The sequence below is a fragment of the Aythya marila genome (genome assembly GCF_965140915.1).
Source record: "Aythya marila genome assembly, chromosome: 4".
Taxonomy (NCBI): domain Eukaryota; kingdom Metazoa; phylum Chordata; class Aves; order Anseriformes; family Anatidae; genus Aythya; species Aythya marila.
This window is the reverse complement of record NC_139045.1, coordinates 32,859,168-32,870,481: the sequence shown is the minus strand read 5'-3', so window position 1 is coordinate 32,870,481 and position 11,314 is coordinate 32,859,168. Positions and strand designations below refer to the sequence as shown.

The window sequence follows — 11,314 nt, the reverse complement described above, 5'->3', positions numbered from 1 at the left end:
GGGAACTGGATATGGTATTATTCTAGTGCTAAGTCTATTTTCTGCTTTGTGAAAAAGAATTTTCCACTAAGCCTATGACTGCCAGATTTCCTACACCGTTTTCTACCCTCAAATATTTTACAGGTTCCTCTCTCCTCAACACAAGCTGTAAAAGGGATGGTTTGGCTCTGGAAACGTGTATGCACCATGTGTATTACTCTGACACTTCAGGCAGCTGCTAGTCTGAAGATCACAATTTGGAAAGCCTAATTTGAGCAAACAACCCTGTTCTCCGCTTACTGAATTCATTTAGCTAGCCACATTGTAAAGATCTTTGAGGTGAAATGTTACTCTTTAAATAATGCTTTATACTGAAATATTTATTCCTTCAAGGAAAATAAAAGTATTTATGTGATTTTTTTTTTAAATCTTTGTTACCTGATCTCTAATATTTTTAAAATGCCCAGCTAGCACAACTGGTGATTAGACAAGTAGACATTCAGCTTTGTGCCTTTTAGACAAAAACTTTTAATGTCACATTTTCTTTTCTTAATTTGAAATGGATGATGGATAAAATGCATGAGAAAAGTCAGATTTTTCTGCCAAATACAGCATAGTAGAAACCTTCTCGTATAATGAAGTGTTAACTAAGTCATGCTTTTGCAGAGTGATTTAAAGTGTGACTCCACCACCAAGAGATTGTAAAAAAAAGCAGGGCTCCATGGTGTCTCAGTAATTTCAGCAAAGATATGCTGAGTTTGCAAGGAAAAAAGATGGCAATGTTTGGTTTGGGAATTTTTCCCTCCTAATTTCCACTCCCACAGACTCCTCCTTTGGGCTTTTTTGCATCTCATGCATCATTAGATGGAATAAATTATCATCAGACTAAATTGCATGATTAACGATAGCTGAGTTGGCAGTCAAGGGAGAAAGACTTTAACCTGCAGCATAGGCAAATTTGATAGGGAATAACTGATAAAGAAAATATTCACTCGCTTCACCAGTACGCTTTGAAAAAAGAAATACTCTTTCAGAGAAAAATCAGAGCTTTTAGAAAAGCATAATAATGAGATTAAAAAAAAAAAAAAAAAAAAAAGAATTTATATAAAAAAGATGCCTGATAGTACAGTTTCAGGAAAAGTCAATAAGTCAATACAGGCAGAAAATTACCAGTATTATGGGTAAATATCAAACTCTTCTAGAAAATACCCAGAAAATCAGAAATTATAGAAACAAATTGATAAATCTTGATAATAAATTATTTACATATACTTGCTTAGCCAAAACAGGGAGGAAAGGAGGGAGAATAGTTGATTGTTTTTGTTTTTTCTCAATGCAAATACTTCACACGTAAATGTCCTCAAAGAAGTAAGCCCGAGTAGTCCACTGAAGTGAAATCTAAAAGAGCAGAAAATTATAAAGCACGGGAATTATTTGGCCCCCATCCTGCTTCATTTCCATAAGTAAAAATTAAGAGGTAGCATACAACCATTCCTTAAAGACCCAAATTAATATACGTGGTTTTAAACTGTACTTAAAACCAATCAAAGCTAACAAATAAAATAAGTACCTGCAAGGAAACAATGTTTTGCAATTAAATCATGCAACTAATGCAGCCACACAAAAACACACCAGCTGTAGCAGCAGAACAAGCAGGCAAAATAGACTACTTAAAATAATCTGAAATAATAAAACAAGTACCACTACATAGAATGCCCTTTTCAGAATCACTCACTTCATGATACAAATAATTATCACACCTTTTTTTGAGCCAAATCACAGCTCTCATGGCCTTGTAAAACTGGCACAATGGTTGTATGTACCTGTCTTAGGAACTTGCTCAGCCCCCATTCCCAGCTTTATCTCTGTACATTTTGGTAACTGACAAAAGCAGGGTCAATACAAAAATACCCCCATGCTACCATCTCTTCCCCACCCTATGGTGTGGGATCACCACCCTAAAGCAGCTGCAGAAGGCCTGATTTTCAAGGGGAGAGCAGATAAGGCCTGGGTGGCGGAACAGAGGGAGAGAAGAGCAGAAGATTGCTGCTGCAGTGAGTACAACACTAGGGTAAGAGGGGCTGGAAGCACAGCGTGCTGCCCTGTTGTTAGTAATACTGGAGGGGAGCTGTGCAAGCAGTAGTTTTTTTCTCAGTAATTTATGTGTTATGCCACAGTGTTTTGCTACAGTGGGATTCAAAATATTTAAAGTATTTTTAATTAATGAGGGCCTGCAAAGGAAGAAAGCTGTATTCATGCAAGGGAATTGGGAAAACACAGAGGTTCTGGTGTGACCACCACGATTCCAAGGAGCTAAGGAAAATATTGTCAAATGAGGCATACGGCTGTTTGCAACCAGACTTAGGCACTGGTATAAATACTTATAGCTAGCTAAATAAATGTAATTGAAGCAAAAACATAGGCAGAACATAAAATAAGCTATAGCAGTGCTACAAAAATATATACTTTCACCAAGAATAAACATTGATGGCAAAGCGTTCAGTACCTGCTATATTCTGCCTAAATTACACCTGAACTGATAACTATTACAGCTAAGCAGATGAAATTTAGGCTTGATGAATCTATTCGTGAATAACTGCTTGTTGTAGACAAAAGTAAAAAGAGCTATACAGAGCAAACCCTAATGCTTTTCCTACACTGGAGGGTTTTATGTATATTAATCTAAGTGAATTTGCCATGGAAGCAAGACCTCAGGTTCTATCACAGCTCTGCAGAGATGCAGAGTTGTTTCTGCTTTTTTATAGTATTTTATTTTAATTAATATTATTATTGCTATGCCAGTTATGCTTATCTTGTCAATGAAACTCGCCAACCTGGAAGTGCCAGAACAATTGTATGAGTTATCTGAGAATGGGAGAGGGGAATTTAAAACAAACAGCTTGCGCTTTGTGCTGCTAGTCAGGCAGAAGCAAAGGGAAATCTGGGAACAGTGTGTATTATGTGTGCTTCACAACAACTAAAATAAAAGGGAAGATTGCCTTTTTACATCTAGTCAGAATAATCTTCCTGGTTTCGATACTAAGTAAAATGCCGGTAATTGCTTCCTCGATCATGAGTACATAAATAAGTTATGTAAGAATACTTTGTTATGCAGTATATTCATAAATATTACATCTTAGAAAAAAATCTCAGTTACAGAAAGCAACAAAATCTAGCTAGGTCTCTGGAGTTTTCCCTTTATTAAACTAAAACAGGCATTTGCTTGGATTCTTAAAAAGAATTTCTGTTCTGAAGTTGAACATGTTTAAGTAGGTTGGCTGCATAGGTCAGAAAGAAGGGCCCAACACTACAGTTAGATTTTTAGAGTAGGTCTTTGGGTTTTAACCTGGTGAGTTAAAATACGTATGTTTAAAAAAAAAAAAAAAAAAAAGCATGGTTTCTGTTGATTACTTAATAACCATATGTATGGTCTATACATATATAAAGCAGGATTGTATAGAAGGGTCTGGCTTTGCTGAGGTTTTTTTTGGTGGTGGTGTTTTGTTTTGTTTAAGAGGCACTGTAAGATGAAACTCCTTTGGAATATATTTCTAAAAAAATTTTTGCATCTATCAAGAAGCAAGTGTTATAAAAAGGATGATCACTTGAACAGGATTAATAGAATTCCATTTTGTTCAGACTGGACACCTGGAAGGACAATAGTGAACAAGACTTGCATGTCCGTTTTTTTAAGAAAGTCATATCCTGAAGCGTTAACTGAGATGTGTGCTATTAGCTCTCTGAGACTTTAAAGGTGCCCTTTATTTCATCTGCATCGTGTGACAGGGATAGCAACTTCTTTCTTCTAATCTGTGGAAAGATGCTTGGGATTGATTTAGTTTAGAGAAGCTGAGAACAGGCAAGTTTCTGATAATTAAATACCTCTAAAACTAGAAGGAAAGGGTACAACAGAATCCCTTCATGTTGAGGAATGTGATTACAAAGGCTAGTAATAAAGGGTGGCAGATACGAAATCCCAAACCTGTTAAGCAGTTTCAAGGGAAATAGAGAAAGCTGGAGGAGAAGACAGGAAATGTTGATTCCTCTGGGTTTCCAAAGATTTATAGGGAGCAACGTAAAATGTCCCCGCTTCTGAATTATGAAAGTGCATCTACCCCTAGGTGGGGGTTGCAGTCCCTTATGCTAGGAGGCAAATGCTCCCTTTGCCCACAAAGCCCTCCTGTTACAAGTAGACCTCTGTCATTAAAGCCAGAGCTGCTCTTCACGTTACAGGCTGGCAGCAGCAAGTTTCCTAAAGAAAGCAACTTCCTCGTGGTGCTACCCATAAAATAATTTACAGTAAAAGACTGCAAACAATTTTGAATCTGACTTGCCTGGTGTTTTCTTACAGGTAATCTATACTGCTGTCTGCAATTTAGTCAAAATAAATTGTGTTTCCCTTTTTTGTTGCTGTTTGTTTAACCTGTAGAGTTATCAAACTGTTTCAGCAGAAAGGATGCCATTTTCTTCAGCTTATGTTTGCCTTTTTTCCCCCGTTCTTCCACTTTTATGTCTGAGCTCTTCATTGCAGCCTGATCAGAGAATAGAAATGTTACTTGATATTTCCTAGAACTTATATTTGGAGAAATAATTTTCTTGCTCTGATTTAAAAAAGAAAAAAAAAAAAAAAAGGAAAAAAAAAAACACCTTTGGAGCATTGCTTAACTACAAATGTACATAGGGGCTTGTGGGATGCTAGGTTGTATTTGTGTAGCCAGCTATAGCTGTAAAAAAAAAATGAGGGGAAAATGCTACTTAAAGCAAAGAGAACTCTGCAAAACAATGTGTGGGGTTATTTAAAAATAAAATAAAATAAATTCCCTAAGGACAAAGGATTTCACAAGGGGAAATCTTGTAGAGCTTGACTGATTTGTTGTTGTTGTGTCGTGTGTGGTGCTTGTTTTTTTTTTTTTCCTGTTACCTAGAGCAACACGATAGCAACAGAGTAAAGAGTGGCCCTCTGCCTTGACTACTTCAGTTGTGAAGGATGCTTAAAGGGAAAAAAGAAGTCTCTTAACGACAAGGCTTGATTTAATGAACTGTTCTCTGATATCTATATTTAGAAATCTTTGCCCTTTTTAAGAACTAGAGCAAGCCAACCCCATTGAATTGAATTATCACAGCCAACAGGGAAGTGACTGTAAAAGAAATAAAACCAGCCGGCCCTTCATCTCAGCTACAGAACTGCAGGTGAAGTTGTACAGCTTGGTGCAAGTTAAGAAGGAAACAGAGAAAGGGAAATTCCCTTTTCATTGTGAAAGAAGGTGGGAAAGGAGGGTGAAAATGCTTCTTGATGACATAGTTTGGACTTGATAGATAATCTGTTCCATTTTGGAACTGCCTGAAATTGTGTTGAGGCATAAAATCAAGACCCAAAAGAAGCTTCCTGTTTGGCACAGTCTAGAGTCACAGAAGGAGTTAGGATGCAAGGGGCTTTGGAGGCCTTCTAGCCTGAGCCCTGCTCAAAACAGGGCTAGTTTCCAAGTTGGATCAAGGTTAAATGGTCACTTCCTCCTAAAGAAAATGTGTAAAGAGAGAAGAAAAGAACTGTAAACATTTCAGCTGCTCTGACTGCTAGAGGCTTTTGAAGTATTTGCTTACCTTTTCAATTGTCTGTTTGAAATACTGGGCAAAAGCATCAGGCTGAAGTGCCAGGGCAATTGACCTGATCCAGTGTGACCTTCTTTCTAGTGGGCTTCCTACCCTGTTTGTTAGGCTCCACTGATTTTGCTTTTTTTGTTGTTGTTTCTGCCTCACGGATCACCTCTCCTTTACAGCTGATTCCAAACTCACTTAGGAGGGAAGTATCAAGGAATAAAATTGCTGATCTTTTTGTGTATGGGAGTCTCTGAGTGGAGAAAGCCTTCAGCTGCTGGGCAGGGCAAAACAAGGGCAAGTCAAGTACTGACAGGTGAACAGATTATCGGTGGTATCTCACTGCGAAACGTCTAGGAAAACCTCAAAAGCTGTCCTTTGGAGATGCATAATTTCCAGAACTAGAAGAGGTGTTTTATTTGTGCAGGTGAGATTTTGCAGTTAAGTCAATCTGCAGCAGGGAATCCTAATTAACAATGTGCCAACAACGCAGGAAAATAGGAAAGAGTCTCTTGCAGTCCTACAGCTTGGAGAAGGAGGCTTCACCTTCCTGTGTTGGGGGTCTTTTTTCCCTGACATTCAGGAGAAAAACCTGAAGTGTTCTGTTGTGTTTTTTTCATTTTTCTCTTATTTTTTTTTTCCTTGAAGCCTGATTACAGAAGAGGTAGTAAGCAGGAGGTCTGCTTTTGTCTGATTAAGCTCTCTGTCTGATAGTGTGAGCTGCTGATGGAATCCAGTTGCTGTAGGCATGCAGATGAAATTCCAGGCTAGCGTGAAAGAAATTGATGAAGTAATCAGAACTGTGCCTGCTGCTCTGGTTTCATTTGTAAAACATAACAGATGGCTTTTGTGTGGCTGACAACTACCCTTTCGCAAGCGCAGGATTTTTATTACCCTGGACATGTTGTAACTCACGACTCCGAACAGATTCAGAAGCCCCAGCCTCAGAGCCATGCTGCCGGCGAGCAGCTGTAGCGCTGCAGAGGGACGGAGCTGGGATCCTCCACCACAGGCAAGGCAGGGCTCCTGCTGCTGTCCGGGGGCAGCAGTTGCCTGAGAGCCGGGTGGTTCGATCCCTGATCTGCTGAGCACCTGTGCTCCTGGTGTGGGACCGAGCCCACGCTGCAGCTGGAGCTACCACACGGGCACCCTGCTGGAAGGAGGGCTCCCCACCACGTAGCAGGGTGTGCTTCCCATGTCCTCAGCGTGTGGCTCTGGATGATGAGTGGAAGAATGTGAAAGCAGGAAGAGGGAAGTCAAGGAATTAGTGAGCTGCGCTCACAGGGCTTTCAGCTGGTCCTCAGACATCTCCCGTGTAATGCGAACTACTGAGAAACCAGCCAGAGCAGCTCGTACTATTAATTACTGTGCTTGCAGCGTGACTGCCAGAGCCTGGGGGGCTGGGATCACACACTGTGTGTGCTTCCTTAGCTTCTAGGTTGGGTTTTTATGGGTTTTGCTAGACACGAGGAGTAAGTGCCTCTGGATGAAGTGTGTGGAATACACACGGCAGTGCGTGCCCTCTGTGAGGCACGGCACCGTGCCCTGCAGTGCACGAGGGGCAATGGGAGCTGACTATTCATGACGAAGCTGGGAGCTGCTGTGACTATGCGCCGTGACCTGCTAACTCACACGGCAGGCTGCTCCGAGGCAGCTGCAGCCGACCCACAGCCCGCTGAGGGCGCAGCGCCCACCGCACCCCGGGGCGCTGCGGGGCGGCCGGGAGGGGCAGCGCCGCCCCTCAGGCCACCGGGTCCCGCCCCGGCCCCGGCCCCGTTCTCGCGAGGGCGGGCGCGGCCGCCGCGGGTCTCGCGCGAGGCGCGCTCTCGTAAAGTCTCGCGCGAGCGGCGGGCGGCCTTTCGGCGGGCGGGCCGGCACGATGGCGGTCGGCAAGAACAAGCGGCTCACCAAGGGCGGCAAGAAGGGCGCCAAGAAGAAAGTGTAAGGGCAAGGGGGGGGGCGGGGGGCACGGCCGGGGCGGGACGAGGGCCGGGGGGCGGCGGGGGACCGCGGATGGCGACGGATGGTGGCGGATGGGGGTGGATGGCGGCGGATGGCGGCTGCTGTCATGGCGGGCCTGGGGCTGGGCCTCACCTGTGGCGTGTGCTCGGCTGGGCCCGGGCCCGAGGCCGGGGCTGGGGCTCGGCGGCCCCTCGGGTGTCTGCGGCGTTTGTGCCTCCTCTGGCCGGCCGTAAGGGAGAGGGGAGCTTGTGCCGGCCGGGTCTGATCAAGGAAGGAGAGTGAGTGCTGCCTCTGCTCTGTCCCAACGAAGGGTGGACCCGTTCTCCAAAAAGGACTGGTACGATGTCAAGGCGCCAGCCATGTTCAACATCAGAAACATCGGGAAGACGCTTGTCACCAGGACTCAAGGAACCAGTGAGTACCGCGGCTTTGCTTGGAAGAGCACATGCGTTGCGTGCTCCATGGGGGACGTGCACATGGGACTCCGTCAGGGAGCTGCTGACAAGCAGTTTTTGCTTGTCGCAATTATGAACTTGGAATTAAAAAAGAAAAAAAGGGGGGGACGGTGAGGGAGTTAGCTCAAAGTTACAGCCCTTGTTTCTGTAAGAGTACCAAACTGCGGATGTGCTACAGAAAGACAAGGCTGAAGTTTCTGATGGGCTGCTGCTGTGAGCAGATGAATTTGACAAAAGTTAAGTGATCCTTTTGAATGTCAGAAGGCGAGATGTGGAGACAGTGTTGCACGGCACCCTGCTTGTAACAGGGTCATAGGAGGGGTTGAAATTCAAAGCCTTTACTTAAGAGATCTTTGTTGAGAGCTGGAGTTTCAAACTTAACAGCAGCATATGTAGAATGGGTAAAGTTTTGTTTGTTTTGTTACTTCTAATCTGGTCTACACACCTGAGGAATAGGGAGCCTCTGTTAGGAATGCAGAGAGCTCTGGATAGAAATACCAGTGTTTTTGGAAGGTTAGCTGTGTAGAATGGCAGCTAAAAAGTTATTTTATGATCTCCTGCTTGCACTGAGTTATGAAGGTAATCATTATTTCAAGCTGTGTAATGTGAAATAGTAAAATTAGGGTTACTGTAAACTAAGAATGAGTCTGCTGACGTTAAAATAGCTAATTGTTAGAGGCAGGGGTGTGAAACAACCTGACTGTGCTCAATACCTGTTACTGTTTCATCTCTCATAAGTACACGTGGCTTTTTTTTCGTTATTGTATTTTAAAATACTTCGTAGCCTCTCCCGCTTGAAAAAAAAAAAAAATACGCACATACTGGAATTTATAGTATAGCAGTGTTTGTGCTCAGCATCTGGTGTAATTTACCTAAAGATTGCTCAGTTTAACAAGTGACAGTACTTGGTTGAGTTGATCTGGTCTTACTCAAGATGCATTTAAACTTGAAAACAACGAAGCTGGAGGCATCACCTGCTACTAGAAAAGATCAGATGGAAGTTGAGTGTCTGACTTGAGCAATACTTCTCTAATATTAATAAAAGGTGTATTGTTTTGTTCCCTAATCAGAAATTGCCTCTGATGGACTGAAGGGTCGTGTATTTGAAGTGAGTCTGGCTGATCTGCAGAACGACGAGGTTGCCTTCCGTAAATTTAAACTGATAACTGAGGACGTGCAGGGCAAGAACTGTCTGACCAACTTCCATGGAATGGACCTCACCCGGGATAAAATGTGTTCCATGGTCAAAAAGTGGCAGGTGCGTGAGGAACGAGCTCTGCGGGGTTGCTGTCCTCTTTAGGAAGAGGAGGCGGCTACCGGTGGGTTTTAAAGCAGTCATGGAAATGGTACCAGCAGGTGTAAATGAACCTGTTGGGGTGATGGTGCTTGACTCCTTTTTTTTTTTTTTTTTTTTTTTTTTTTCCCCCCTCCTCTCCAGACAATGATCGAAGCCCATGTTGACGTCAAAACTACCGATGGTTACCTGCTGCGCCTCTTCTGCGTGGGTTTCACGAAGAAGCGCAATAACCAAATCCGCAAGACCTCTTACGCCCAGCACCAGCAGGTCAGGCAGATTCGCAAGAAGATGATGGAAATCATGACCCGAGAGGTCCAAACCAACGACCTGAAAGAAGTTGTCAACAAGCTGTAAGCTCTGATGGTTTTCCTCCCTTGGCTGCAGTACCGATAGTTGTTTGGTAGTTACTGAGCGCTAACTGGGGGCCGGTGCTTCCCTGACTGACCAGCAGGGATCGGGCAAGGTGTGTCTCTGGCACCGAAGAGCTGAGGTGCCATTTGCTTTGAACACTCTCTGCATCATTTCTGTCAGCCTGCATCATTTCACGTTAGTGTAAATGTAAAATCAGGCCCTCCAGAGATCTTGGAGTCATGTTTCTAAAGACCAAAGTGGTAATTCTGATCACTTGAGGTTGTGAATGTTCTGGTTTCTTCCTGTGACATCTTCCAAAATACTGTTTGCTGCCTGAAGTTAGATCGCAGGCTTGGTCTCTACGTGGCCATGCTTGCTCTATATTCCTGCTAACATTGCAAGGAAGATAACATCTTATAATCAAAGCATGCTTACCCAAATTGCCAGAGAGTGAAGGTAGTATAGATGCAAGATCCTGTCGAATGTTATGTGTTCTTAGGAATTACTTACTGTGCATGTTGCTGATGAGGAAGCAGGCAGAGTTTTAACATTGTATCACTGCTCTGACTGTTCAGGATCCCAGACAGCATTGGCAAAGACATAGAGAAGGCCTGCCAGTCCATCTACCCGCTTCACGATGTCTATGTCCGCAAAGTCAAGATGCTGAAGAAGCCCAAGTTTGAATGTAAGTCGATTACTAATCACGTCCCAAGTTTTAAGAGGGGGGGTGGCAAAACACTTGAATATGCATTTGCTTTGGGAAAAATACACGAAAGCAGCATCAAAAGATTATGTAGGTGTAGTAGTGAAGGCTTGCCCTTCTAGTCAGACATCTAGCTTGCAGGCCTGGAAGCCAAGCAGTGGTTAGTTTGGAGCTTGTTGAAATTCTTGCCTGAAACTGGGTGCTTAAAGCTTTGGCTTGGGAATGAATGATGACAAAATGTTTCGGTCCCAGATGACACGGAATGATTTTAATTTCCCCATTTTCTGACATTCCCATGAAATGTAGTAGGTTCTTAGAACTGTAAGAATGTACGTGGCTGTACCTTACTCCACTGCTGGCTTCTGTTTTATGTCTGACTGTCAGTTAATTCAGCATCATTTCCTTGCACGCACTTGCTGGAATGGAGCTGATCCTATGTTCAGTGTTCTGGTGGTTTAATTTGTATGCAGTGAGCAGTTGGGTAACTTCAAACTGCTTTAAACAGGGGTGTATCTCACTGTTGTATCTCCTTGCAGTGGGCAAGCTGATGGAACTGCATGGTGAAGGTGGTGGTGCCGGGAAGCCTTCTGGGGATGAGGCAGGTGCTAAAGTAGAACGAGCTGATGGATATGAGCCGCCTGTGCAAGAGTCCGTCTAAAACTACAAATTGACCAAAAATAAAAGTTTTATTATACGGAATAAGTGTTTGGTTGCCTGTATTGCTGCTAGACAATATTGGTACTGGACGCGGATTTTTTTTAATGAGGTAAACGTCTACTGCCTTGGTTTAAAAAGGAAGAAGTGATTGTTTTGGAGATCTGTTTCTCAAGACTGGTGTTGCAAGGTAGGTGGAAGAAGGTGGTTTGTCCTGTTTGAAAGGTGCTATTTGAAAATACAATGCTAACATTTCTGTGTGTTTTTTTTTCCCCAGTAATTTTGGTCCTCATAAAAGAAATTATTGTGGATTTGTCT

The 11,314-nt window shown here is 43.2% G+C and overlaps 1 protein-coding gene across 1 annotated transcript; it reads left to right on the top strand.

The window, feature by feature from the left end:
• Nucleotides 1–7,367: 7,367 nt before the first annotated feature.
• RPS3A (ribosomal protein S3A) lies at nucleotides 7,368–11,044 on the top strand. Its single transcript, XM_082758742.1, has 6 exons — nucleotides 7,368–7,515; nucleotides 7,847–7,950; nucleotides 9,062–9,249; nucleotides 9,430–9,638; nucleotides 10,215–10,324; nucleotides 10,879–11,044. Exons 1-6 carry the CDS (start codon nucleotides 7,454–7,456, stop codon nucleotides 10,998–11,000), a joined length of 795 nt encoding a protein of 264 aa, XP_082614868.1. The 5' UTR covers nucleotides 7,368–7,453; the 3' UTR covers nucleotides 11,001–11,044.
• Nucleotides 11,045–11,314: the final 270 nt, after the last annotated feature.

Excerpts from the sequence above, each read along its gene's own strand:
- RPS3A (XM_082758742.1), top strand. The coding sequence starts at position 7,454 with ATGGCGGTCGGCAAGAACAAGCGGCTCACCAAGGGCGGCAAGAAGGGC. Across the intron at positions 7,951-9,061 it reads CACCAGGACTCAAGGAACCA|AAATTGCCTCTGATGGACTG; the intron begins GTGAGTACCGCG and ends TTCCCTAATCAG. Across the intron at positions 9,639-10,214 it reads AAAGAAGTTGTCAACAAGCT|GATCCCAGACAGCATTGGCA; the intron begins GTAAGCTCTGAT and ends CTGACTGTTCAG.